We start from the raw sequence: 25,715 nt of genomic DNA on the forward strand, positions 1-25,715 counted from the left end.
GGTTGGGCGGTGCGGTCGGTGCGGTGACGGCAGCCATCGCCGCACTGCGGGAGCGGCGGCCCGGGGGGGGCGGACGGGCTGCCATCCTGGGGCTGCCATCGCCGCCCCTCGCTCGGCCCTCGGCGCTGTGATCCGGCACTGTGACTGCCCGCGGGGAGCGGGGCGCTGGCGGGAAGCGAGAAGCGGTGAGAACATGGCGGTTGCTTGAGGCCGTCCCTGTCAGCCCCGCCACTGCAGCAGGCGGTTCGAGTCTGGTGTTACAAAGCAGTGACCGCTCAGCCTGAAGTGAGCGCGGATTGTGATTACGGCTGTCCAGGCAGTCCTGCAACCTGCAGGTAGCTCTTAGCTGGCAGAATAGCATTACAAGCTGTAGTGGTTATACTTTGCTGTGGTTCAATCTACAACTCATAACTTTGAAAGCAAGATAAATTAGTAACGCTGTAACTTTCAAGAAACGCTCCAAACTCCAGTCTTTGAGAATTGCTTTTCAACTTTTCCACCTGGTTAAATCTAGACACCTACAAATCTCCAGTAAAGATGGAGACCTGTGTGCAGCAGAAGTAAGTCTGTTGACAACGCTTGTGTTGCAGTGGCGTTGGTGGACTTCTTGGAGGTAATTCACAGCCATCGCTTCCACTTAGCCCTTCCGTCTGCCTACCACAGGCTGAAACCACTGCTTTGAGGAGCTGTTGGTACAGAAATAACTTAAAACACGCATATGTAGTAGTTAAGATTTATAATTTTTCATGTAGTTAGATGTTTTGTTGTTTTTTTGTTTTTTATCAAATAGATTATAGGGGGAAAAAAGTCTGTACTTAAGACAGTAAATATAAGAAGGAAAATACAAGGTGAGACACTGCAGTAGTTATGGCAAAAGATAAGAAGAAAGATGGCAAGAAGGTAGAAAAGCCTGTATGTTCTCCTATTTCTGTACAAGATACTGCAGCTGAGAGTAGTTCAACAAAGCTGACAGATTTGCAGATGTTAGTGAATGGAGCGGAAGAAACACAGGCAAATGCAGTGATACCGCTTAAAGACCCAGAGGAGGCAGAGGAGCCTCCAGTCCAAGATGTTCCTCAGTACTGCGAGGAGGCTGTTCTTACTCAAGTTGGTGTCAAAAGGTATGCTTGTTACAAATATGCCAGTGAAGTTAAGAATGCTCATTTAAGTATCTCTGGTGTACCCAGTGTCATACAAACACGGATTTGACTCTTGATTTGAGGCAGTGAATGTGGTTATTCAGACCTAGTAGTTGTGCCACCTTATGAGACTGGTACATGTGAATTTCTGCTGCCTTCTTGCGTCTTGGAGTGTTGCTGGCACTCTGCTTGTGAAAAACCTCATTCTGTCAGCTTGTTCACCTATGGTGAAGTTTTGTCTTAAGTATACAGACAGCTGGTGGAGAAAATGTGGCTCTGTCATTCAGTGTTCAGTTTTTAGGGCTGCTTATATCCCTTAAGGATATCCTAAACTGAGGAAACAGGTGAATGGCAGTGTTAACCAAGTCCTTTGGTACTTCAAGGGCGCTGTATGTAATGTTTCGCATATTTACCAGGTTGCCTGGTTGTAAGCTAACAAATGCTACCAAAGTGCTTTGTTTTCTTAACTGAAAGAAATACGGGTCTGAGGCAACATGATTATGTGAAATATTACAAGGAACGTGCAAAAAATCGGAAATTTTATTATAGCTCATTTTTCTACACAAGATGCAACAACTGGCCTGTGTGTAGACCATGGTAAATCAAAGGTCGCTTACTACATGTCTGCTGTGATTTAGGTCTACTAGTGGTAACTTGGAATCTTCATCTTCGGTTTCTTTTCCTTGTAGCTACGAAGGTGAAAAAGTCCATGGATTGTATGAGGGCGAAGGATTTGCGTGTTTTGAGGGGGGAAATACATATAAGGTGAGTGTATAAATTAAAACAAAAGAGTAGTAGTGGATCAGGTTCTTCCTCTAGAACAGGCAGGCTATTTCTTTTAATGTAGGTGGAGGCTGAGCACTTGGAATGTGTAGGCATTGAAAGCTCTGTAGGTTTCTGGCATTCAAACTAAGTTTGAAACCAGTAGTTGGAGGGGAATTACTATGTCATTATTTTGAAATCTTACAGTCGCTGTAGGCTTCAGCTGTGGTAAGAATAAATGTGCAAATGATGCCATTCTCTTCGTTTTGAAGGGCATGTTTTCTGAAGGATTTATGCATGGACAGGGGACTTACACATGGGCTGATGGAGTGAAGTATGAGGTAAAGTGCTATTTAACTTACAGCTGAACACAATTGCAGCCAATTAGGTGTGCAAATTCAAGGAAGGTAGGTAAGTTGCAGGAATTGATACAGCATGGGTGCCAACTGCAGAACTACGGCACTAATTTCAGTCACAAGCCTGACTTCTCCCAGATAGTTGGGGAACAGTGAGTCTTAGTTTTTTAAATGTTGTAATTTAATTTTTTAGGGAATGTTTGTTAAGAATGTGCAGATGTTTAATGGCCGTTATACATGGAATGATGGCAGCATTTACGAAGGATCAATCAAGAATGGACTTAGGCATGGATTTGGATTCTTCAGGAGTGGTACTCATCCTGTTTCTTACATTGGTTATTGGTGTAAAGGCAAAAGGCATGGAAAGGTAAGTAAGAACACCGAATGAGAGCATGGTCTTGGGTGACTACCTTCTAGAACAGCAAGAACTCCTGCAGAAAGGTTTTGCAAAAGTGTTTTGTGCTGTTGTGTGGTCTTACGCTGTGTTGAGATTTGTTCTGCCTAAGGATCTTCTCTGAAGTTGTGAATGGTAATTGAAACAATTGGGATGGGATGTTGTTGATAGTGGAAGAGATGAACGGTATCCTAAAAGAGTAATTGTCCTATTTTGTGGTTTGTCCTTTATGCTGCTCCAAGTAGATGATGACAAAGTCAAAACTGATGACTGCATCAGTAGCGACCTAACAATGACAGAACAATTAGCTTCCCAGTAATGACAAAGTGATCCTGCCTCCCAAATGTGTTAAGCAGACCAAGTATGGTAATTACAGTTAAGACTGCCTTACGTAGTGTAAATAACATCTAGTTCCATCTTTTTAAAAGCAAGTAGTGCTTTTATCTCTCCATTTTGTGCATCCAGATAGAGACACTCTTCAGGGCCTGGCATTTTGAAGAATGATGCTCAGCATGTGAGGAAAATCCATTCTAATCACACGTGATTTTGTTCTGTGTCACTAACGAGACACTGAAATCACACAGGCTGCTGTGGGTGGTCACCAGTGCAGGGGTCTGTCCAGTGTGTTCTGAGAGGAAGCTGTGAAGCTGTCAGATAGAGAAATAACAATTAATGCTGTAGACCTACTGTTGGAAGTTGAATTCTGAATGAGTCAGAAAACTGATTTACCTCAGAGTGACTACTGTGGTTAAGTTGCCAAAGTTAGCTCTCTGAAAGTATTTCCAAGTAGTTTGAAAAACATGGTAGACTTTGATGTAATGTAATATGATTTTTTTTTTTTAACACTTCGGGTTTTTTTTAAGGTCTTAACTAATATTCATTGAAAGAAATGGCTTTTTTATTTGTCACTTCAGTTGCTTTCAGTACAGTGTCTCAAACTGATGATAAGTAAGAGTGTGATTACCTGTGTCTTATAATTTGTATGTGATGTTTTATTAATGTAGATGAATATTTAAGTATTTAGATTTACGGTTTGTTTCAGGGTACCATTTATTACGATGAGGAACATACCTCTTGGTATTCAGGTGACTGGGTAAATAACGTCAAAGAAGGATGGGGAATGAGATGGTAAGCGTGGTAGCACTTGTTCTTAGCTTCGTATTTTTTTCTTCTACATGTATTTTCATGCAGTTTCTCCTATTGTTTAAAATGGATACAAGTGCTACCATTTCATAGTAGTGTGTACTTTCTGCAGTGGAATAAGTAATTGTACAAAGTGCTGTATAATAATAAAATAGATCTTCTCTGTAGGTTACATTTTTATGTTGGTATATTTGTGCTGATCATTCACACAAAAGAATGTCTAAAGATAAATTCCAAAATCAGCTTTGGTAAACCACAGATCACCATTTAAAAACGAATAAACTCGAGTGATTTTTAAGTCAAAAATAGGAGGTAAACAGGGGGTACGATCAAACCTCTGTCACAATGAGCCAGCTTTCAAATCAGTGCTTATATTTAGCATTAATAAATGCTAAATTTATTAGCAGTGAAGTTTTGCATAAACCTTGCTTTCATAAGGTCCACTCAGAAATTACTATGAACAAGTCATTAACTGTTATTGTTTTCTTGCAGCTATAAGTCTGGAAATACGTATGAAGGTCAGTGGGAGAAAAATGTACGTCATGGAAAAGGAAGAATGAGATGGTTGACAGCTAATCAAGAGTATATGGGACAGTGGGTGTATGGCATACAGGTATTAATTTCTTCCCCAGCAACCTCTTTAGTTCAGCATCTATCCATTACTCTCGTAAAACTAGGTATGTTAGACTAGTTAGATTTTGTGCACTATCAAAGGAGCTGTGTGTGATTTTTGCCAGCTGAGATAGCAGAAATGTACTGTTAATCCTAAATTGATTCTCATGTTAGCAATATTTAAATTTTTAAAAGGCTTTTGACTTCGTCTTACAAAATTGTAATTTTCTGATGGAAAATATAAACCTTTTTCATAAAAAGGTTTAAAAAGTTAAATGTTTGTGATGATAATTAGCCTGAGATATGACTTCAGCGGTGAGTATATGTGGCGATTTGCTTCTATGTCACCTGTAAAATACTAGGCAATGCTGTTCCCTCTTGTAAAAGTTTTATGATGGAAGGAGAAGATTTCTGGCATTTTCTGTCCCTTCTATTTATTATTCTGTTGGAAAAAGTATGTGAGCTACTTCCTCTGTCTTCACTGTGCATAAAATTGTCAAGGAGTCCAGCTTCTGGAACACCGTGGCTCTCTGTCTGGCATGGTGTTCCTCACCTGGCTGTTCAGCATTACAGTCAAAAGGATTCTGGCAGGCAGGATGTCCTTAGGAGACCTATTGGCAGAGCTTGCTCGAGTGTGTGTTGATTTGGTGTATACTCTGAGCGCTTCTCGCATGCACCTTTTTAGAATGTAGTTCTTTGGATGGTTTGAAGTACTGCAGCTATCAGCTGGGTGCTTTTATTTGAGAGATTTGCCAACAGTGACTCTTAAAGAGGCTTAGGTAGTTCTTTTTGGAAGTCTGGGCTGGTAGCTATTGTAGCTTTTCTGGAGATGTTTTTTCTTTAAACACACAAATTTTTTTCAGCATGGATATGGCACCCACATATGGTTTTTGAAGAGAATGCCTGCATCTCAATATCCTTTAAGGAATGAATACGTAGGTGATTTTGTAAATGGGGAACGTCATGGACATGGGAAGTTCATATATGCCAGTGGAGCAGTGTACGATGGTGAATGGGTTTGTAATAAGAAGCATGGCAAGGTGAGTATTGACAAGCAGCAAGACAGAACTACAGACAACACCAGAGGAGACAATTCTGCTCTATATAGTGGATCTCTAGAATTCTGTGTGGAAAACTAGATTCAGTTTGCATTGTGGATGGAACCCCAACAAAAAGAGCCGAGTCCACTGGAACCAGTAGGAGTCCTTCCAAGGACCTTGCTGGGCCACAGATTTGCCTGTATGGTTAAATGTGAGTTGTATGCATAAAGAAATACGTTTCACTGTGGAGATTTTCAGTTCAATAGCTGCATCTTGATTTTTGCAGTGGCTGGTCAGTACTTTCACTCGTACACTATGAGCTAATGAATTTCAAGCTATCCTTGCAGTGAGATGTTCTCACACTAAGAGACTGTTATAAAAAAACCTGTGAGTGGAGTGCCACATATGCAGATGAAAGATTGCAAAGAAGTCTTTGTATATGGGGGGGGAAATGATTTTTCATCAAAACACTTTTCAAAATCAAACAGATACATGGGCAATTCTTCATTCCGGCAGTGTACTTTAATTAATGGATGGCAAAGTACTTCACAAAAAGAGGGTAGGAAAAATTATTTTGCTTTATTTCATCTTATATGTTGCATTTTAGTTAAGATTCTTGAAAGGAAATTTGATTCAGAGCATTAGTGTTATTTTTTTCTGATCTTTGATTTATATTGAAATTAATCAACTTGATCCATCTGTAGGACAAGGTTGTCTTCCAGAATGGTCATGTTTATGAAGGAGAGTTCATAGATGATCGTATAGTAGAATATCCTGCTTTTCAAGGGGATGTGGTGAACGTGAAAGAGCTGGATGCCATTTGCGCTGGAAGTCATTTTGGCACTGGTAAGCCGCTTAAAAAACCAAATTCTACTCAGTTTACATTTTGTTGTTCCTTTTTACTGTAATGTGAAGCTGTTCATACTTATTCAAGAGCCAGACACATTTCTTCAAAGAGCATTGTTAAAGATGGGAGTTATCTTAATAATTAATAGCTTTTGCTCCCATGCTTCTTGGTTGCTGTGCATGACGCTTTGAGTTGAGTGACACATCCACGCTGCATCTTGTAATGCTTTTGGAACAGTGTTGTTTGAAAGTTTCGTAACTTCTGTAATATCTGCATTTCCTTTTGGCTGGGGCTTGGATTGGCAAAATTACTCTTCAGTTGTTATGCTGTTGATTATGAAATCTGTACTTCTCACTATGAAGGAGTCTTATTATTCTCAGTTTGAAGTCGGTAAGAAAAGAAGGAATAATATGTGTTTCATTTTCTCTGTGTGTGTGTGTATATCTATTTTTAACTTAATTTTAGTTTGTTCTGATTTATTTTTTGTGCGTGGTAGAAAACATTACAATCATTAATGGCTCAGAAAAGTCTTCTATTCTGGGATCAGATATTGAGTTGAATATATCTTCACTGCTTGACTTGTTGCCAAGGGAAGAGAGACATGAAGAAGTGAAACAAGTAAGTCTACTGTTTGATATTTTCAGTTTTGCTCCACAATGTTTTTCATATTATTTCTGGTTTATTTGTATTAAAGTAATTTAATTCAGTGAAAGAATTATTCAAAAATCTGAAGGCCCTGAAAACAGAAGAGCATAAAGAATGAATAGACAGTATCGCCTCTTCCTGAGCTTCCACTAGAAGGCAATAAAAAATATTTTAAGATATCTGGAAGGACATTCAGCAGCAACCTTTAGCTACTGTGAGCTTTGTCTGCTGACAGAGACTAATTTATTTTTATCAGTCATCAAAAAATACATATTACAACTACACTTGAGTAATGCTTTTGTGAGCACTTAACCAGGGATATGCTGTTCGAAGTTGCAGGATCGAAAACATTAGATGCCTAGTTACAGGATCAACACAAGCTGAGCCCTGCTTGCTGTGAGACGATGCTGAAAATGTGTCCTGCTTTATTTAGGTGGAATATGCTATGTTGAGGCATATTACAGAACTGAGAAGAGTTTACACCTTCTACAGCAGCTTAGGCTGTGGTCACTCTCCAGACAACACCTTCCTCATGACTAAGCTCCAGTTTTGGAGATTTCTGAAGGACTGCCAGTTTCATCACTCCAACATAACTCTTGCTGAAATGGATCGGATATTGAATGGTTTGTCTTTCTGTTGCTCGCGGTCTAGAATCTAGGAATTTTAATAGTAAGCTGTGGAGAGTTAGAGTGGCAAGTTCTGCTGACAGCTCAGCTCTCGTAGTTACGTGGCCCTGAGTGAGTACCTCTGTGCCTGTGAGTTCTCAGAGGGTGCATTAACCCTTCTCCAGGCACTTCAGGTGCTTAGGTGAGAAAACGCAAGATTAAAATACCACTTTAAAAATTGTTCTAAAGAGCCATCTGTTCAAAAATTGTATTCACCCCTGGTCTTGCCATTACTATTACATGTAATTTTAAGAGGTCTGAGAGCGCTAAGTAGAAGAAACAAATTCATTTCTTTTTTTCAAGTGCTTTTAACTTGGGTTTGCATGTAGTATGTTTTTTTTCTTCCAGAGTCAGTTAATCGATCAGTTCCATTCAGACACTGTAGTATCCCTAGTATGTGACAGGTTTAACTCCAGCTTTACTTACCCTTGCATTCCTGTATGCTGAGTGGTTGCATTTCTGGAAAAAGGGAGTTTGATAAGATTGAGCTATAGGTGGACAGTTCTCCCTTGACCTGCTTGTTTGGAAGTGATGCTGTGTCTGCTCTGCTTCTGCTGGGAGTGTTGTTACACTGTGGTAGGTAGAGATGGAGTGACTAAGAAAGGCTGACAAGTCAATGTGCCTGTAAGCATTTTAATGTACATGATAGCAGTAGAGATTTATTTTGTCAAATTTTTTAGGTGATAAGACACCACTGGAGGAGGTGCATTGTCCACACAAGACTTTACTGTTCAGAACATTTTTATCTTACCTGATACGTTTAGCATTTCATATCTATCATGAAGAGCACAAGTAAGTTTTATCTTCTAGTGAAATTTATTTCAGTGTAATCTGTTTGAGTTTTCCCAGACAAGAGTATTTTTGTTTCAGCTGTAGAGAGAAAGGTCCTTACCTGCAGAAGTGTTTCTTAGAAATGATGTCCAGGAATGTCATTCCCGCTGCCTGTCGTGTCCAGGGTAAGTAACAGTATTTTTTCTGTGCTGCACAGAATTCATCAGTTAGTACCACATACATCACAGGTTTATTGTAACTGTTATTTTTTCTCAATTAATTTTTAAAGGTATCTTATTTTCTGAGGAACGATGTACAGTTTTTACTATGAGCTATATCGGCAAATGCTGGGAAATACACAGAGCTTTTTGTAGACCGAGTACCAGACCTCCATTTGAACTCACAATGAAAATGAGGCACTTTCTTTGGATGTTGAATGTAATAATCTACTTTTTTTTTTAAAGTCGTGTGTTTAGATGCATTTTATTTGTTCAGTTTATATGAGCATTTTAAAATACTCCCTGTGGCTTCTGCACAGTTGAAAAGGTAGGAGCGATGTTGTTTGTACAATCTGTCCAAGAAACATTAAAGGGACAGTGGTTTTACAGAAATTAGTTATGTACTTCTGCAGGATTGAACTCTGATTTCTTACTACATCATTTCAAATTCTAGACAAATGTGTTTTAAGGGAATATAAATATTTTTGCTTGTCCCCCCGCCCCGTGCTGTAAAAATGTATATACAAAAATGTCTTACTGGTAGAATTCAAACACTGGCAGCTTTAGAAATAACAGTAAGCCATTTTAATAATGTGTTAAATTAATATAGTGCAAGATGAACATGAGATTCAGGGAACAATTCCCACTGATATGCCTGGGTTTTGAGTCACTGTTTAAATCCAAGCCTTTTTTCATGAAACAAAATAATAAAAATATCAGATGGCAACATTGTAATTTTTTGTATTTTTATTTTAAAAGCTTTCACAAGTTCTTTCTTAACACTGTTTTTGCAGTTTAGGAAAAATTTATGTTTACTTCAGTAGGGCCAGAATTTCACTCGGCTGTTAATTACGTATGTGGAAGTATCATTTGAAACCACTACAAATTTCTGCACAGGCTTTAAAGGGAGTTAGCTTAGGTCCATGTGGGAATGCCTTAAGTGCTGTTAACACGTAGCATTTACTTTTACCCAGGATTTTAAACTTCTCAGCAAACAATTAACTGTTTCAAGACTTGTGGAAATACTTGTCAAAGATGGTCCCTCTCTACATGATAGCAGTAGCACCAACCTGGAGCAGGAGGTGTGTATGAAAAAAAACATCATTCCTACAAGAACATTAAAATTACTTTTTAAAAATGCTGCAAATATTGTCCTATCTGCTAGAACACGAGGAAAACAAATTATTCTGGAAAATTAAAGAGTGCAAATGTGAGCCTCTATTTTTGTCTTCCTTTGTTCTGCCTACATCTTCTGATTTAGCTCATGTACTTCTGTGTTTTGCTTATTGTCTCAGCACACTTGACCATACAGATAAGTCCTTAAGAGGGCTGTAATCCAGAGGGTGAAACACCATTTCCAGGAGACTGCTGCTAGTGGTGGTTGTGTCTGTGGGCAGTTGCCTGACAGTATGTGTACACAGTGATTACGCAGGGATGGAACTCGGCACTTTCATCTGCCGAAGTATGTGTTGGAAATGTTAAGATGGGTCAGTAATTAAGATGTCAACCCACTGATCCTGAAAACCTGGTGATCCAAGAAACCTGATTAGTGGTGACGTGTGAAGTGCTGCCACCTCAGTGAGGTCAAACAGTGACTGTAGAAGACTCTTGTGCTGCCTGACTTCTGGCCTGCTATAGGCAGCCTTCACCCTTAAAGAATTCCCTCTTATTCAGTGACAATCTATTGTAAATGACGTAATTGAATTTATTGTTTTAAATGGTATCTGATAAACTGAACACACAGTGTAAGTCTTGGTAAGGGATTAATTATAAACCTGTTCTTGGGGCTTTTGGAGGCATTGTAGGCAATCACATGTTTTAGGTAATAATAATAGTTGTGTTATTTGTTAGAGAAATTTCACGTAGCTCCAGATACAGCAGAAATTATGCAGTAGGACTTGCTTGAGGCATAACACAGTATATCACCTCCTGAATTTTTTGAGATCTGGCTGTTTTCAGTTTTTCTTCAGAAGAAGGGATGCTTGAGTAGATAAATGAGGCCAGCGAGGCTTCACAATCGCTTTTCAGTTCTTTGCGTGCTCAGGTACATATGCCCATTAATGAAGGGATTTTGCAAAAATTAATTAATTAATCACTGTGTTTGTTTTACTCTAGTTGGTTTTTCTTGAATTTGTTGAAGCTCTTCTTGATTGTGCATCGGTGTATGTTACCAGTGATATGATTAAGGAGCAAGTAGATCATGGTAATCAGAAAAGAAGTAGCTGTAGAATCGAGGGTCTCTCCGAGGGAACCGCAAATGTGTCTTTGTACTCAGAATATTCTCTGTCCCAGGTAAAGTTGATGCAGACCTGTTAAATATTATTGTATGCCCACTTAGAGGGCAAAGTCGGGCCCTGCAAATGTTCTGTGTTTCCTGAACATAGAAACCAATTTCCTCTTTTTGCATAAACAGTCATTTGATTGGGTCCTTCTGTTTTTTCTGTTTGTTGCTACCTTAGATTGTAACATCAGTATAGACAGTTTTAACACACTTGCACATTCTCCTAGATAACTGTAAATGCACATAAAATACTTGCAAGTCTTCCGGTGTTGGAAGGGGAATTGACAAATTGATTGACTGGTGGAAGATACACCTCTCCTGCTTTAAGTTGAATATCTAAAATTGCCCTGTAAAAATGGCATTGCAGTTGTTGTACATAGCAAGACTTGCTGTTTCCTAGCAGTTAAGCTATGTTCCTTTTTTGCTAAACTTTTGAATTAAGGATTTTGTAGGTTGTAAGATGCTGCCTGTGAAACGGGTGCCATTTAGATGCACAGGGTGGTTGAAGGCATGACTTAGAATTGTTATTACTTGGAATTACGCACAAGATGAAAGTAGTTTTATTAGTTCAAAGCGCATTCACAAATACCTAATTTCACAGTCTCTGTAAGCTAGTAGTGCCACTGAACACCACCACTTCCCGTTCTCTCCCATCCCATGGAATCCATTCCTTTGCATCGTTGCAAGTATTAATGCGGTTGCACAGTGAAATGGTCCTGTTAAAGTAGTCAAATTTTCCAAGACTGAAAGAAAATCTTAAGTTAAAATGTATTGAATGTAAAAGTCTTCTGTATACTTTTTATTAGTGCACTTAAAGCAGAAGTATAATTGGTACAGACATGAACAGTGACATTTCCAAGGCAGCTGAGCTTTACGCTTGTTCATGGTTATCTTCAATTGAAAATGTCACATCACAAGACGAAATAAAGAAACAGGAGGTACGCAAAAAGCCCACACTGAAAGATGGAGCAGAGAGTTTGCAGTTCATGGGAGACAGAGTAGCCAAGGTAGCTCTAAGTTTTGAAAGGGACTAAAATTTCATCTGATATGAAATACAGCGTGTTCCTGCATCTGAATCCATGTATGAGCCTAGAAGGGGTGCATTTCCATTGTTAACAAAGTGTTTGCTTCCACACATACCCTCAGCTATTGTTATTTAGAATATTGGGTGGTATCTTCTACATTAATAAAAACAGTGGTGGATAAGGCTACACTTTTGTCTTTATTTGCAAGGTGGGGAGTGAGAGGCTGAGAATAGGGTAGAGAGATTTAGAAGCACTAGGGAAGGCAACTGTAATATAATTCCTAAAATAGTTTTCAAAATTTTTGCAGCAGACTTTTCACCTTCACTGCCTTTAGAATTTTGTACCCAGTGTGTGACTATAACGAGATTCTCGATATTCCAAAACCCAAAATGTATTTTCTTACCCGTGTGATTTCAGGGTAAGATAGTAAGGATTACTGCAATCATGGAAATCAGACAGAGAATTTGGAAACTTCTGACTTTTAGAAAATATACCAACCCTTAGAAAAGAGACTTGTGTTTGACCTGAGTTTTTGTGAGACTTTTACTGTCACTGTCTGAAAAGAGTGGCATCATCAGGCTGCAGAGGATGCTTGGGATGACAGTTGGAAAGATTTCAAAGCATCCTTCTCAGATACGCTCTTGAATGCTGTTCTCTCCTTTTCACTCGGTGTAATTTCTGGAGTATATTGCTGTATTCAGGGCTAGAAATTCATTGTTTCCTCAGGAGCAGATGAATAATAGTATGTAGAGCAACATGTAAGAACAGAGGGACATGTCTAAGAAAAGCAGCTTTCATTCTCTATACTTGTGTCTTTCCCTAGCTCTGAAATAGGATAATCCTACTTACTTGGCTGGTATCAAAACTAAAGTGTTATGACCAATTTGCTAATACGTGAAAGTGTGAAACACTATTGCAATGTAAATGTTTTTAAATAGGCATAATTGCAGAATGCATTTGGTTGGCAGAATGCTTTGGAGATAGGAGTATGCATGACTCAAATGGGAAAGTGATTTCACTTTTTAATTTGAACAGAAGTCCAGGCATTTAGTAACTGAATTTAAAACTTCTTGCCAACCACTGAGACCTTGTGAAGACAGAGGGCATTCTCTTCATGAATTTCTACTGCGTGAGTATTGTAGTTACCATAAGCATCTATAAACAGTGGTGCTAGAGGAGAGTCACTCTTTCTGCAGCTTCAAAGATGATTAAAATGGTAGCTGATCATTGAAACAGCTGGATAGATTGCAGTTACAGAGGGTAGCTGCATTCAGTTTGGCAATTATAAAAGCGCTTGTGCTTAGCTTTCCACACCTGCTACACACAGATAGCTAGGCAAGTTTGAATCTCTAAACATTTTGTGCTTTTTAATTAGAAGCTATCACAGTTTCCTTAAAAATAACTTAAAGGCATTTTAAAACGGAATTCTTCCTGTTCTGTCCTGCTCATTTGGGCATGGAAGCAGGAGATTGAACTCGTCACTGTTGCCTTCATTATGAACAGACTTTTCATCAGTACAGAAGTATTTCAGCCACAGGTGTAGCTGTAAGGTCAGACAATTTATATTTGTTTGTGCTGAATATCAAACCTGATACTTAATGCACAGAATTACAGAGTCATTTTAATTTTCTTTCTTTACAATCTCAGACACTGTCCTCTCATTTCACACAGCTCATGGAGATATCAAAGATGTTCCGTCATTGTTAAGCTGGGATGCAGAAAAAGAACAAGATTTCTTTCCAGCAAAGAAATTGAGAGGTAAAGCGGTCCCACTGTTTTAAGACTAACACAAAAAAATCCCTTGTAGCTCCTGAATTGTGAAATTTTAATTGTATATGCAGATTTCAGCTTGTCACAAGAGGGCAGTAAGTGAACATTAATTCTGGAGGAAGATTTTAAAATAACATGTTTAAAGACCATGAAACTTAATTAAATGAGACGTTTAAGTACCAACTTAAATATTTCTCCAATTTTAAAATGCCACATTTTATCTGTAGGGCATCTATAAGCTGTAAATTGTATTTACTCTGAGAAGCTCAATCTGCAAGCCTGCCCATTTTTTTTTTAATGGCTTGGACAAATAAAAGATATTATGGCTACATCTTGCTTCTTTTACTTAATAAAAGAATTATTATTAATGGTGTGCCACGGTTATCTGGGATGTTTTATGTTATGACAGGCTGCCATTCATGCAGAACAGAAATCAGTAAGAGCATTTTCATAAGTTGAGGTTGGTAACCTTTTTATACCATTTCCCTTCTGGCTGATTAGCAGATCTCATCTGGGTTTTTTGTGCTTGTTGAATGTTTTCTGCAGATAGAGAACACAAATCTGAGAACACAGGTAGACAAGGATCTTTGTGTAGTCATGAGCTCTTTCACTGAAATATGATCACTGAGAAGTTACAACTCCGAAAAAACACTGTTCCTTAAAGAACTGGCAGATGGGCCCTAGCCTGTTTTTTGTCAGTGACAACTGGATGCTTGTGTGCAGTTCTGTTCTTTTAGGTAGTCATGTTCATTTCTCCATTCCCCCGTGCGCAGGAGTCATGGATACTGAACTGTCACTAGATTACTGCAGAAGACATTTATCATAGCATTAAGGGAGAAGCTTCATACTCTTCGTGCCATTCCCAGGGACAAGTCACTCTGAAGACCCACAAAAGGGCCATCCCCTTTCACATGCATCATTTAAAAGTTTCTCATGGTTGTGATCTTCTGTACCATGCAGAAGCTAGACTTGCCCATTGCAGAGTATCATACGAAATGCTGTAGTCCAAACCACAATGGAAATAGAAATGCCATGCTAAACAAACATGTTTAATTTACATGTTGCAGATGAACCAAAAGAAGCCAAAACTGAACAAGATGAGGAATTTAGTCTGTGGATGCATCAGGTGCAGATCTTTTTTACAACTAAGTTCTTTCCTGCCTACCAGCATGAAAAAGTGTTGAGGGAAAAAATAAAAGAAAATAGAATACGGGATGCTGAATTAGCTGAGCTGAGAAAGATAAAGGATGAGGAGCTGGCAAAGTGAGTGTTCTCTCTTTATGTTCTCTTTATGTTACAGCTTGCTTTCAGGTTAGAGAACTCTTAACTCTCTGGTATTTCCTGGCATTTGATCCCCGATTTGTGTAAAGGCAGTCAAGACTTCTTTTGCATGCTGTCAGTCAGACTTGAAGTGGTAACGAGACAGATTTTCTGCCTCTCTATGATATGACAGTTTATACTGCTCATACGGTGAATATAGCTGTAGTTGCTTAGCCAGTGTAAAGCTGTCTCCCTGCTTTTGCAGTACATTAAATTTAAACTTTGTTCACTTAGATTTATTGCTGAAAGAGAAGAGGCAAAAAGGCAAGAAGCAGCTGCAGCAGAAAAAACATTTGACTCCAAGAGTGCAGATTTTGAGTTAGAGGAGCCTGTTGCACAGTTAGTACCCCCTCCGAAGGAAGAGGCCCCTGTTGTAGCAGCCCCAGTTGTTACCAAGCTGCCTGCTGGCAAAAAGAGAAAGAAGAAACAAGTCTTCTGATGAGAATTACTGAAGCTTCAAGTAAGTTCTCCTTGAATAAGAAAAAACACCCCAACAACAAAAGAACCACAGGTGCAGTAGAGTCTAAAATACAATAAAACTATGCACAAGACTTGGTTTCAAAGGGACACTGTCTGCTTTTACACCAAGGGTCTTGGTAAAGAGAATACAGTCATTTATGTATGTGAGTGTAATCCTTTAAACAAAACTATACCAGAAGTCAGTATTTGACTTGTACCTAAAAATTCCCTCAATGTTGATACAAGAACTGATTTTCTTGTCATGATCATATATCCCAGTGAAATGGTTTCTGCTTAAAACATGGTTTACTTGACTGAAATACTGCATGCAAACAAGTATGTAAGAATTTGACAAAGAATGTAAATCAGGCTGAAACAGGAGCTGGAAAGAACAGGCCAACCTAGCAAGTTATTTGTTCAGGGGTCTTTTGTAACCAATCTAGTTTCATCATTGTAGAAAACTAGCAGAAATTCACACGATTATGTAAATGAACACAGGAAAACAAAAAGATGCCCTTAAAAGTGTAACAAGTGTTAGTTTTATTTTCCAGTAAAATATTCACATAACGATATCGGAATGGAATGGTACAGATGAATTCAGACTGGTTTTCAATTAGTTTGCACATAAACATTTTTAAAATCTAAAAATTTTATGATCAGAGTTTACAGATTTTAGTAGAAATTTTGATTCTTACAAAGCAAGTATTGCTTTACTATTATCATTATTCCAGTCAATAATATGACTAATAACTTTTCATGTTGAACAAGTGCCTGACATTGACATCTTCAATAAATCAGCCCTTTGCAGATCAATCCAAGAAGAAAATATTATTAAATTGTGTGGCACAAAGTTTCTTCACTTCTTCTGTAAAAAAATAAAAAGAAGATATTTCAGTGTGATATTTTACAGGAACTTCCAGAAGAAAAGCCATGGGGATCATCAAGGAGAGTGTAATTACATTCAAACAGAAAAAACCTAGGAGTTTCTAATGCAGAAATACACTTAATTTTACTCTATCTTCAGTAAGAGAAAGTTAAGTCTGATGTTTCACACTGTCTGAAAGATGAGTTGTATTCTGAGGGGCTAAAGTGTAAAGGATGGTTTGAGTTTGCTGCGGGGCTATTCATCTTGTCTAACCTTTAGACTGCAACGGCAGAAGACAACTTCAACACAAGGAAGAATGTTGTAACCCCTTTTCAGGAGAAGGGGGGAAGAGGGTAGTCTGCTACTACAAATTAAGTCAGCAAAACTTTTGCTTTGTGCTGTTTGGCAGACAACACTTCAGGGGCAGCAGTACTTCCATAGTTTATCAGGCACAAACCCACTCATTCTCATTTACTGTTTCTGTATGGCAGGTTTGATCCTGAAAGACAATTAGAAATCGTTGTATAAGTCATGCCACTCATCCCTCTTTTTAAAATTTAGGTATTAATTCTTTCCCATCGTCCAAATGAACACAATCCTATTAAAAGGGAGCCCTAAAATTGCTGCAAGTAACACTCAAACTGCCCTTTCTCTTAAAGTCTGTTTAAAAGCTTATTGCACCTTAATGTTAATTTGCACTCTGAGTCATAAATCATTCTCAAAACAGTGTTAGAAACAAGACTGCAATGGAGTGAGGATCACTGGCAGGATAGATATTATATATAAGTAACCTACCCATGGATCACTGACAAATAAAACCTCAGACGTAAATATGTTCATCTCTTATCCATAATACACTTAATTAATTACTCCTAAACTAGCCTCATGAGCTCTCCTCTGTTGTTTGAAGGAGGAAGAATGACTCATCAATAATTAAGAATGTCTGCTGAATATTTATACTGTTAGAAGGCAGACTAAAACCTTATGCAAACTTACCTGGTCTCTCATAGATCATTCTCTCTCTAGATTTCTTGTAAGATGGATTTTATTACTTCTCCACAGACACACATTTTAGTAGTAACTGTATTTAAAGGTAATAAAAAATAATCCTTACCATTAACTTCAATCAGATTTGCATTTTTTTGATTCAAAATAACATACAGTTCTCGCTGGTCAGACTTTTTCCCAACTACCCAGTAATCACTCATTGCCTTCACAATAATTTCCTCATCTTCATCAACTCTGAAAGAAGTTTTAAAATGTAAAGAAGGTGGCAGCAAGTTCATCTTCAAGAACTTTATTTGTAATCATTAGGACAGCTTAATGTCATAAATTGTTGTGGTTATGCAGTATGAATGAGAGACTACAAATACTAACTTAGACATAATTCAGCAATCCAGGATGAAGGCATCATAAATGGCCGCTTAGGACAATTAGATCCCCAAATGAGTAAATCCATTAAATCCAAAAGTTTGTCCATCAGCCAAACACTCCGGTGCTCTCAAGAAAACACCTATCCTCCATACTGTTAAGGACACACTTCATGGAATTATGATTTGCTACGCAGTGACCCAATAAAGTTGGAGGTGGTGCGGTAGTACTAAGTTTTCACATGTCTGACTGTTAAACCTAGAACTAAACCAGTCTCAACAACAACTAGATATATTACATAAAGCTGTCACTAACCCAGTACTTCCACAGTAAGATGAAACAGTCGTTTTTCATTTATAGAAAAATGAAAGCCTTATCCTTAAGTGGAGTGGAAAAATTGCTAGTTGGTAATTAAGAGTTACAAACAACTCAAATCTGTCAGCATCTTCATGTTATTTGTTCATTTTTATAGTGACAGAGGGTCTCTCCCAGGTTGAAGCACAATACCATTGGCAAGAAGCCAGTTATCTTCTCTATCAGCAGTATGGCAGTAACTACAAAGTTTGCATTTCATCTATCGTTTAATCCCTAAAAGCAGCCAGCTGTTCCAGGAGGAGGGTATAATATTAGCAGAGGCAGATTTCCCTGTCCTTTCAACTACTTATCCAGAGATTAGACAGACTTAAAAGCACTAGGCTTCACATCCCTTCTAAGGTTGTTATGGCTACTCTGAAGCTTCAAATAGATATTTTCTTGGATAGAGGCCCTGGCCCTTCTTTGAATTTTTTTTTTTGAAAGGACAATAGAAGTTTTAAGACAGACTACTTCTAAACAAACACAAAATACCAAATATGACCTACAGTGCACTATTTATCTCACAGAACTATGAATAGCCATCCATGAACAATGACATGAAAGCTTTGCTCATTTGGAAAAAAAAAAAAAAAATCCCCTCAACAGAAGGAGTTACAGACTATTTAATAGTTAAGCATTACCTGGAGAAGTCACTGTTGATGTCACCGAGAATCTTCATGAGGTCAGGGTGAACAGATGCAAGTGATACACTGGGTGTTTTCCTCATGTGAATGGTACTTTTCTCTGCCAGGTTCATGTGATTGAAATAGATAAACTTAAACTGAGGCTCCTTCTCAGCCCTAGGAAGATTTAAAAAAAAAACAAAAAAACAAAAACTCGTGAATACTGAGATTCTATAAGCACAGGCTTCACAAAGAACAGGTAACTAGCCAGTGCAAAGCTCACTCAGGCATCCTGAAGTTATCTAACTTCTCTTCACATTGAAGAGACCCAAGTACGTGAAGACTTGTGGCATGATTAAACTCTATTAAACACACTTTTTTTTTAAAAAAAAGACAAGCTTTCAAAACCAACCAGTTTTTCCCCTTCTGCTGCTTAGGCTGCTAGTAAATAGACAAAGAGGAGTCTAAAGGCCTTGTCCCACTTCCCAGTAGTAGTTTGTTTGCATTTTTTTAATGAGCTGGTTTTTTCTGTCCCCATTTTATTTCCTTGCTGCTCTCTCCTATGCCAGTCCAAGCTGGTTTGAATGGATGCTAGGTCTTTAATTTAATTAGCAAGTATTCTTCCACTCACATCTTTGTTACTTGTTACAATCAAAAGAAAGAACTCTTCCTTGATTAGACAATTAGATTGCCGCTTATCATTTGTGAGGGCCAAGCAAGAGACTTATTTTCAAACTCCTGCCTTGGCAGTCTTCCTCCACTTCCTCTTTTATTAAGTTAACATAAAATCCATCAATTAGAGCTGTAGTTTTGGTAGAAGTCAGAACAAATTCAGACTGGCAAAAACTGTCTCTAGCAATGGGTACTTTGGGCTATGTATTATTTAGAATGGGGGAGATACCGTGATGACATGACTCACCATAGTGAACAACTAGATACCCTTGCTCTCTGTCACCCAGAGGCATTAGTGTCAAGAAACTGTATCATGTTTTCAGGACACCAATGGCATTAAACTTTAAAAGAGTTAAAGTTGCCAAAGCCAGTCCCAGATGACATTAAAACCCCTGAAGTTTAATGATTTAGTAGACTGGCACAATTTCAAGCACATCCTATTCTATACCCTGCGATTTTTCTGATTTGGCATGCTACCACTAAATAAATTCAGTCACGCACCTGTCTTTGCTTTAATTCCTCTTTTGTTGTCACATGTGATGCTGTTATTGCTTCCACAACTAACAAATCTATCTAAAAATAAATACAATTTTTTGGAAATTCAGCTATAGTTCTAAGTGAAGCATATTTTCCAAAGCATTAACATCCTTCTTCATTTGACTTCCCACCCCCCACCAAGTAGTCACCTTAGTTCTGCAAAATAGAAAAAATAAGACATTTTTTCCCTCACCTACCATCCACAGCAACACTTCAAGAAGCAGTGATTCTGGAAAAAAGTACTCAGTAACCAAACAATCCACTCACTAAAATCCCCATTTCAAGCTGTTAAACGGAAGTTGCTCTGGCATCTACAGCTTCATTTTCCTTCTGGATTTGCAACAGAGTTGAGTGTTACATACACTCCGTCCAAGCTGCTGTAAGTACTCGTGTCTAAGGCAATGCTCAGACAGAGCTAGTCGTGTCAGTGTCCGCCTGATGTGAAAAATACTTATTTTTGTAAACATTATACAAAGTAGCAAAAAGTCAAAGCAGAAGTCAAAGGAAATCAGCACAAAGAAAGATGTGGGCACCAAGACAGTGATATTTTTGTGTTTGTTTTTTTTTTAAACTCAAATGTTCTACTAGAGCAAGAGCTATTTGTGAACATGATGAGATTCTGTTTTCCTCAGGAAAAGTTAGAAAGTATAAACTAAAATTAAGATTTTGCAGGAACTGCTACTTCTCTACCTCAACATGGGGACAGTGCCAGAAGACTACCACTTCAGTTGGCATTTCTGCCACCTGATGTATTTCTGCAAGCACAGTAACCTGTAGAACTGAACATCTCCACGGGTCAGCTAGTTTCAGTTCGCAGATGAAAGAAGCAAAACCTGGAAGGTCCACCTGTTGTTTCTGAATAAGCTGTTGACAGCTCAGGGATGAGGAGGCAGATTCTCAACGGATAGTAGTGAAATTCATCTTAATATTTACTCGATTTTTTCTGCAACAATTACACACATAAAGGAAAAAGTTTCAGCAGCCACACAATAAACATTCGTTCCTAAATTAACAACATGTATGATGTTACTGCAGGGAGACCTGAATATGCAACAACAGGCACTTTATAAATGCTTAAGATGCAGAAAGGTAGATAAACATCATTTAAAGTACACAGTTAACTCAATGCTGTCAACATTTGGGCTCATGTTACCATTATTTAAGCAGTTCATTAAACCTACTTTTTAACTGACTAATGAGGGACTGCAACAGGAACAGAAATGTGGTACAAACCCTGATATTCTCTTGTTGATGTTGTATTGTTCGCATATGTCTGATGCTAACACGGTGAGTTGAGGCCCAACAATGCTGTCCAGTTTACGGCAAAACTCCAGCGTAGGGGGAATTGAAGCTAGGTGGCAGGTAAAGAAAAGGGGGAGATGAGATTCTCTTCCCACAATTGAAGGTAGTTTCTGTAGTAGTTGTTTTCTTTAAACATCAGTGAGAGTCCTAGGACAAATTTCTCTCTTAATTATAACCTTATGGATGATTTTGAATGTGCGTGGCTAACTGAGGCAGTATTTAGCCATTTTATTGTGTAAATTGACTGACTTATACCACTGGAACAAAACCCAAAAGACTGACAAAAGCACTCATGAAGAACAGACTCAAATAACAAATTAACGTGGCTGTTTTTCAAGAGTAAAAGTTGCATCTAATAGCATTTTGTACTAACTATATCTTGCTAAGTACGTGATGCTAATAGGTACTTACCATCAATCATAAAGCAGACAGCTGCACTCATGGCCTGGAACAAAAAAGTTAAAGCAAAAAACCATTTACAACAGGTTACCTCAGCTACCTCAAATAAATGACAATACTTCAGTGCGGTGACATACAGATAAACCAGTTAAAAAAAACAACAACAACACAACACAAGCTAGTTTAAAGGTAACACTTCAACAGGATGATCTCTTCGCAATCCTGCAAAACACAGGATAGTTACGATTTTAAAATTCAGCCCAGTTAACAGTTTTTAAGTTGTAGAGGAAAGGTGAAATTGCTAAAAATGCGTTTTATGCAAGGATATATGTCTGCAAGAAACTTATATTTAATTTAAAAAAAATACTGTTTTTTGTTTTATTGACTAATGCTACATAAAGCCAGGTATGAAACCACTTAAAGTAACTGAGGGGAAAAAGAGGATTTAGGCTTTAAAGCTTGTTGCAGAGAAAAATGTTAATACCTTATAAACAATTAAATGAAGTTCTTCGTAAGTGTCCTCAGTGTTAACGAATATTTTGGGGAAACGGCATTTTGCTTCTGGATCATTAAGATTTAAAGGTCCAGTAAGAAACCTAGAAAATAATTCAATAGGTCAGATGATGAATTCTTGTCATTCAGTTTTTCCTATTTAACACGATGTTTTTGAAACTAGCAATTACTTGTGTATATGAATACATTTGAATACAATGAGTTTTCAGATATCCAGACAGGCATACAGCCCTTTACTTATTATCTCAGCACTCTTACATTTTCAAAGTATTACTTGCAAATATGCTCCCAAGAGTTACAGAAACAGGATCAGAAAGCAAGAACAATGCCAAGGAAATAAGGTACACATATCAAAGAAACAACCACAAAACTCTCCACATTCAAGTTGTGACTGTCTTTAAAACCCCTTTTTTTGTTGCTACTGGGAAAGCACTCTTCCTTTGCTTTCCAACAGTACATTCAGATTAGTTTTGTGTAGAACAGTGGTATATTAGAAGCACCTAAACTTGGGGGGGGTGAGGAGGGGACAGGGAGTGCGTGCCAGTGCCTTGATCCCGAAACAATACAGTAAACCAGGCAAGAGGAATTACCGTGATTAAAGAAATATGTCCAAACCCACAGTTTTTCAAAATAATGTTGCCCAGCTGTGTAAGTACAGAATTCCTCACTCTGACATGCTGAGTACAGAGGGAAAATAAATAGATAAATCCCTAGATTAAATCTACACATTTGTCCGAAGTGCCTGACTGAAAGAAATGACCAGAGCATTTCCCAAATTTTTCATGCAGTGCATGAAGAACAGTGGGGAAGAAAAACGAATATGCGGTAATGTTAAGGAAGCCTTTTCTCTTTTTTCCCCAGAGGACAAGGTTTACATTGCACCAGCTACTGTGTGACCCTCTGGAATGAACTGTGTGTAGAATATGTACTCAAGATACACCTGTTCCTCCCAAACACTTTGCCCTTGAGAGAAGTAGTAGTGGATGGTGACAGTAAACAAGAGCTACCTTCCATAGTGTTGTAGATTTCCTGGCATTTCAGCACGTATTGGAGAATCTCTTCCCGCTAACTGAAGCGATAAAGAACATACACAAGAAAAAACAACTTAGAGGTATTTTCTGTTACTTTTTGTGGACTGTCTTTAAATCAAATAAAAGCAAGCCATTTGCAGAAATCACCACTCATGAAGATGTATACTCTTTGTGTAACATGAAGGAGGTAAAGCTAAAGTGTAAGAGATGCTGATAGAACAGGGCATTCCGATTTTGCATTTATTAATTTTAAAACTTAGCTGATGGAGCTTTTTGATAGGAGGAGGGATAACTGATGTGGTCTTACAGCTCCATGCTGCATTTAGCCACTAAGCTGAAGTGATTCATTTGCAGTACTGAACGGTCATCGGATATCAACATTCCATGAACTCCCTATCACCATCCCATATTCAAATTATCAGCAGAATTCATATTATAAGTGTTAGGTGCAAATACTACTGAGTTTAGTAAAGTGGTCTGAAAGCAATAAATCTCAGAATCCCTAAACTAAAAATCTGGCGGGGAGAGGCAGAGAGAGAGATAATCCTCTTTGGTATTTTAGCCCTTAGTGGTACCAGATAAACAGAAAGAAACGAAGAGAAAAACCCGACCAAACCCAGAACAGCAACAACCTCCACCCCCAAAAAACCTCAACTACCATACCTCAGGCTCCATGTGCCTTGGAAACAGAGATGTTGTGAGATATTTGTACAAAATTCTCATGTCATCTTGTTCTAGTCCACTCCTAGAACATCAGGGAAAAAAAGAAACGCAAGTGATGTTTGTGCTGCAGTTCAGCTCATGTGTTTTCCTCTAACCAAAACTCAGGCAAAGCACATACTAAACTATGGTAGCAACTTTTCAGTCTCAGTTGATTCAATCCCAGAACATTCATTTTTAATAAAATGTTAGTTTATTTGCTAAATACAAACCATATCTAAATTAGATGTAAACCAGAAGAGAACTAGGAACAATATTTAAACTAACAAAGTTTGCTATTCTTACATCCATTTTTAAGTAGAAGTCGTCACAAGCATTGCACCTTTCTGGTTCAGAACCATATAAAGAACAATCCTTTAATTAACCTTCTCTGCTAAAAGGTCCTACAGAGGAACGTGTGTGTATTCACAGAGGCTCTATGCGATGGAAATGACAAGGACACTTCTCTACTTCTCTAGCTGCTCCTCAGGCCAACTTGGAAGTAATCATTTGGTACAGGTTAGAGATTTTAAAGCCAAAGACCAATGCCTTTCTTACATATCACTCATCCTACCATTCAGTTTTCTCATTTTCATGCAACTCTCAGCAGCTTTGTTATTATGGCACTTATTTATAGGATGAGAAATTGAGGACACACAAAAGAAGTACCTACCAGATAAGCTGGTCGTTGTAGAGAAATGCAGTATACTTGACTATGTTCAGGCTTTCTTCCATCCTATTAATAAATGACTGGATTTTCAAGTAAGTCATTTTATCCAGTGGAAAGAAGCTGATTCCACAAAACACATCCAGCAGATCGCAAGACTGTAAATGCAGTGTCTGCAAGTACTAAGAGAACAATGACAGTTGTTTTTTAGAATTCGGCAAACTTCCAATGTGTAGATTTAAATGACAAATTTGAGTCTACTCCCCAGTAATCTACACTCATGATCCAAAAAAACACCCTTCCAGTTCTGCTTGTATGCCATACTCTTTTCACGTGGGGACAGGCTTTTTAGCAGGGCCTGGAGCAATAGGACAAGGAGCAATGGCTTTAAACTAAGAGAAGGTAGATTTAGACTGGATATAAGGAAGAAATTTTTTATAATGAGGGTGGTGAAACACTGGCAGAGGTTGCCCACAGAAGTGGTTGATGCCCCATCGCTAGAAACATTCAAGGTCAGGCTGGACGGGGCTCTGAGCAGCCTGGTCTGGTTGAAGATGTCCCTGCTCACTGCAGGAGGGATGGACCAGATGGCCTTTAAAGGTCCCTTCCAACCCAAACTATTCTATGTTCTATGTGTGAATATGATTCCAGGTGTCAGCCTGCTCTTATTTAATCATACTGACAACAGCTTTTAAGGCTAGCTCAAGATCTTTTGAGAGGATAAGAAAGCACAACCTATCCTACTAATATTTAATTTCAGAACTAACTCCGTAGAAATATTAGCAGATAAATCCATAAGTTTTCCATGTGCAAAGGAAAAGATAATTTCTATTATTCTCTTTCTTGATAGACTATAACCTTTACCAAGAGATTTCAAATGCACTATGAAATGCTCTGCTCTGTGAAAGATGAGTTATCCAGTGGCTCCCTCTACAGTCATTTCACATTACAAAAAACCCCCAAGAAGTAAAATACTTACAAATAGTATGACAGATCTCTGTCACAGTTTATAATCTGTCTCATTTCCTTTCAGAGTTTCAGTGCAGTCCAAGCCTGCCAGCAACATGTAGCTGATTCATTCAATAAGGTCTGTAACAACTTGCATGACCACACTTTTTAAGCATTTCTAATTCCCCAGCAAAAAAGAAACATTTTTTCCTTGGATTTCTTTCTGTTGTACAAGTCTATATTGATTACTGTTTTATTGTCAGTAGTAACTTCAACGGAAAGCAATG

General features: G+C 38.2%; 2 protein-coding genes across 12 annotated transcripts in view; one reads left to right on the forward strand and one right to left on the reverse strand.

Moving 5' to 3' along the window:
- Positions 1–25,589, forward strand: LOC104329102 (radial spoke head 10 homolog B2). Of its 11 annotated transcripts, none has more exons than XM_075437060.1 (20): positions 1–185; positions 791–1,121; positions 1,829–1,904; positions 2,174–2,242; positions 2,451–2,624; positions 3,694–3,779; positions 4,287–4,407; positions 5,270–5,446; positions 6,151–6,292; positions 6,790–6,911; positions 7,372–7,561; positions 8,284–8,395; positions 8,474–8,559; positions 8,664–8,812; positions 9,567–9,674; positions 10,708–10,884; positions 12,934–13,027; positions 13,570–13,656; positions 14,736–14,931; positions 15,223–15,969. In XM_075437060.1, the coding sequence occupies exons 2-20, from the start codon at positions 868–870 to the stop codon at positions 15,425–15,427; spliced, it is 2,625 nt and encodes an 874-aa protein (XP_075293175.1). In that variant the 5' UTR covers positions 1–185; positions 791–867; the 3' UTR covers positions 15,428–15,969. The 11 variants fall into 11 exon arrangements, with proteins under 11 accessions (XP_075293175.1, XP_075293182.1, XP_075293185.1 ...); XM_075437067.1 differs by having other exon boundaries at positions 938–1,121; XM_075437068.1 differs by lacking the exon at positions 1–185 and adding an exon at positions 195–335 and having other exon boundaries at positions 938–1,121.
- The window catches only part of CCZ1 (CCZ1 vacuolar protein trafficking and biogenesis associated), a 15,292-nt gene continuing 5,540 nt past the window's right edge, over positions 15,964–25,715 (reverse strand). Inside the window, exons 7-15 of the mRNA XM_075437071.1 lie at positions 24,487–24,662; positions 23,778–23,859; positions 23,091–23,152; positions 22,055–22,166; positions 21,583–21,616; positions 21,103–21,220; positions 18,679–18,837; positions 17,427–17,554; positions 15,964–16,312 (exon numbers count right to left, since the gene is read on the reverse strand). Coding sequence (XP_075293186.1) covers positions 16,257–16,312; positions 17,427–17,554; positions 18,679–18,837; positions 21,103–21,220; positions 21,583–21,616; positions 22,055–22,166; positions 23,091–23,152; positions 23,778–23,859; positions 24,487–24,662 — 927 coding nt within the window. The 3' untranslated portion in view covers positions 15,964–16,256. The remainder of the gene's footprint in view (positions 16,313–17,426; positions 17,555–18,678; positions 18,838–21,102; positions 21,221–21,582; positions 21,617–22,054; positions 22,167–23,090; positions 23,153–23,777; positions 23,860–24,486; positions 24,663–25,715) is intronic.

Source organism: Opisthocomus hoazin, chromosome 15 (genome assembly GCF_030867145.1).
Source record: "Opisthocomus hoazin isolate bOpiHoa1 chromosome 15, bOpiHoa1.hap1, whole genome shotgun sequence".
In the NCBI taxonomy this organism is placed as follows: Eukaryota; Metazoa; Chordata; class Aves; order Opisthocomiformes; family Opisthocomidae; genus Opisthocomus; species Opisthocomus hoazin.

Bases quoted from the DNA above. Each gene is read 5' to 3' on its own strand.
- LOC104329102 (XM_075437060.1), top strand. From the start codon at position 868: ATGGCAAAAGATAAGAAGAAAGATGGCAAGAAGGTAGAAAAGCCTGTA. The intron at 8,813-9,566 runs GTAATAATCTAC...ACTTTTACCCAG, and splicing joins ACTTTCTTTGGATGTTGAAT to GATTTTAAACTTCTCAGCAA. The intron at 13,028-13,569 runs GTGAGTATTGTA...CATTTCACACAG, and splicing joins TCTTCATGAATTTCTACTGC to CTCATGGAGATATCAAAGAT.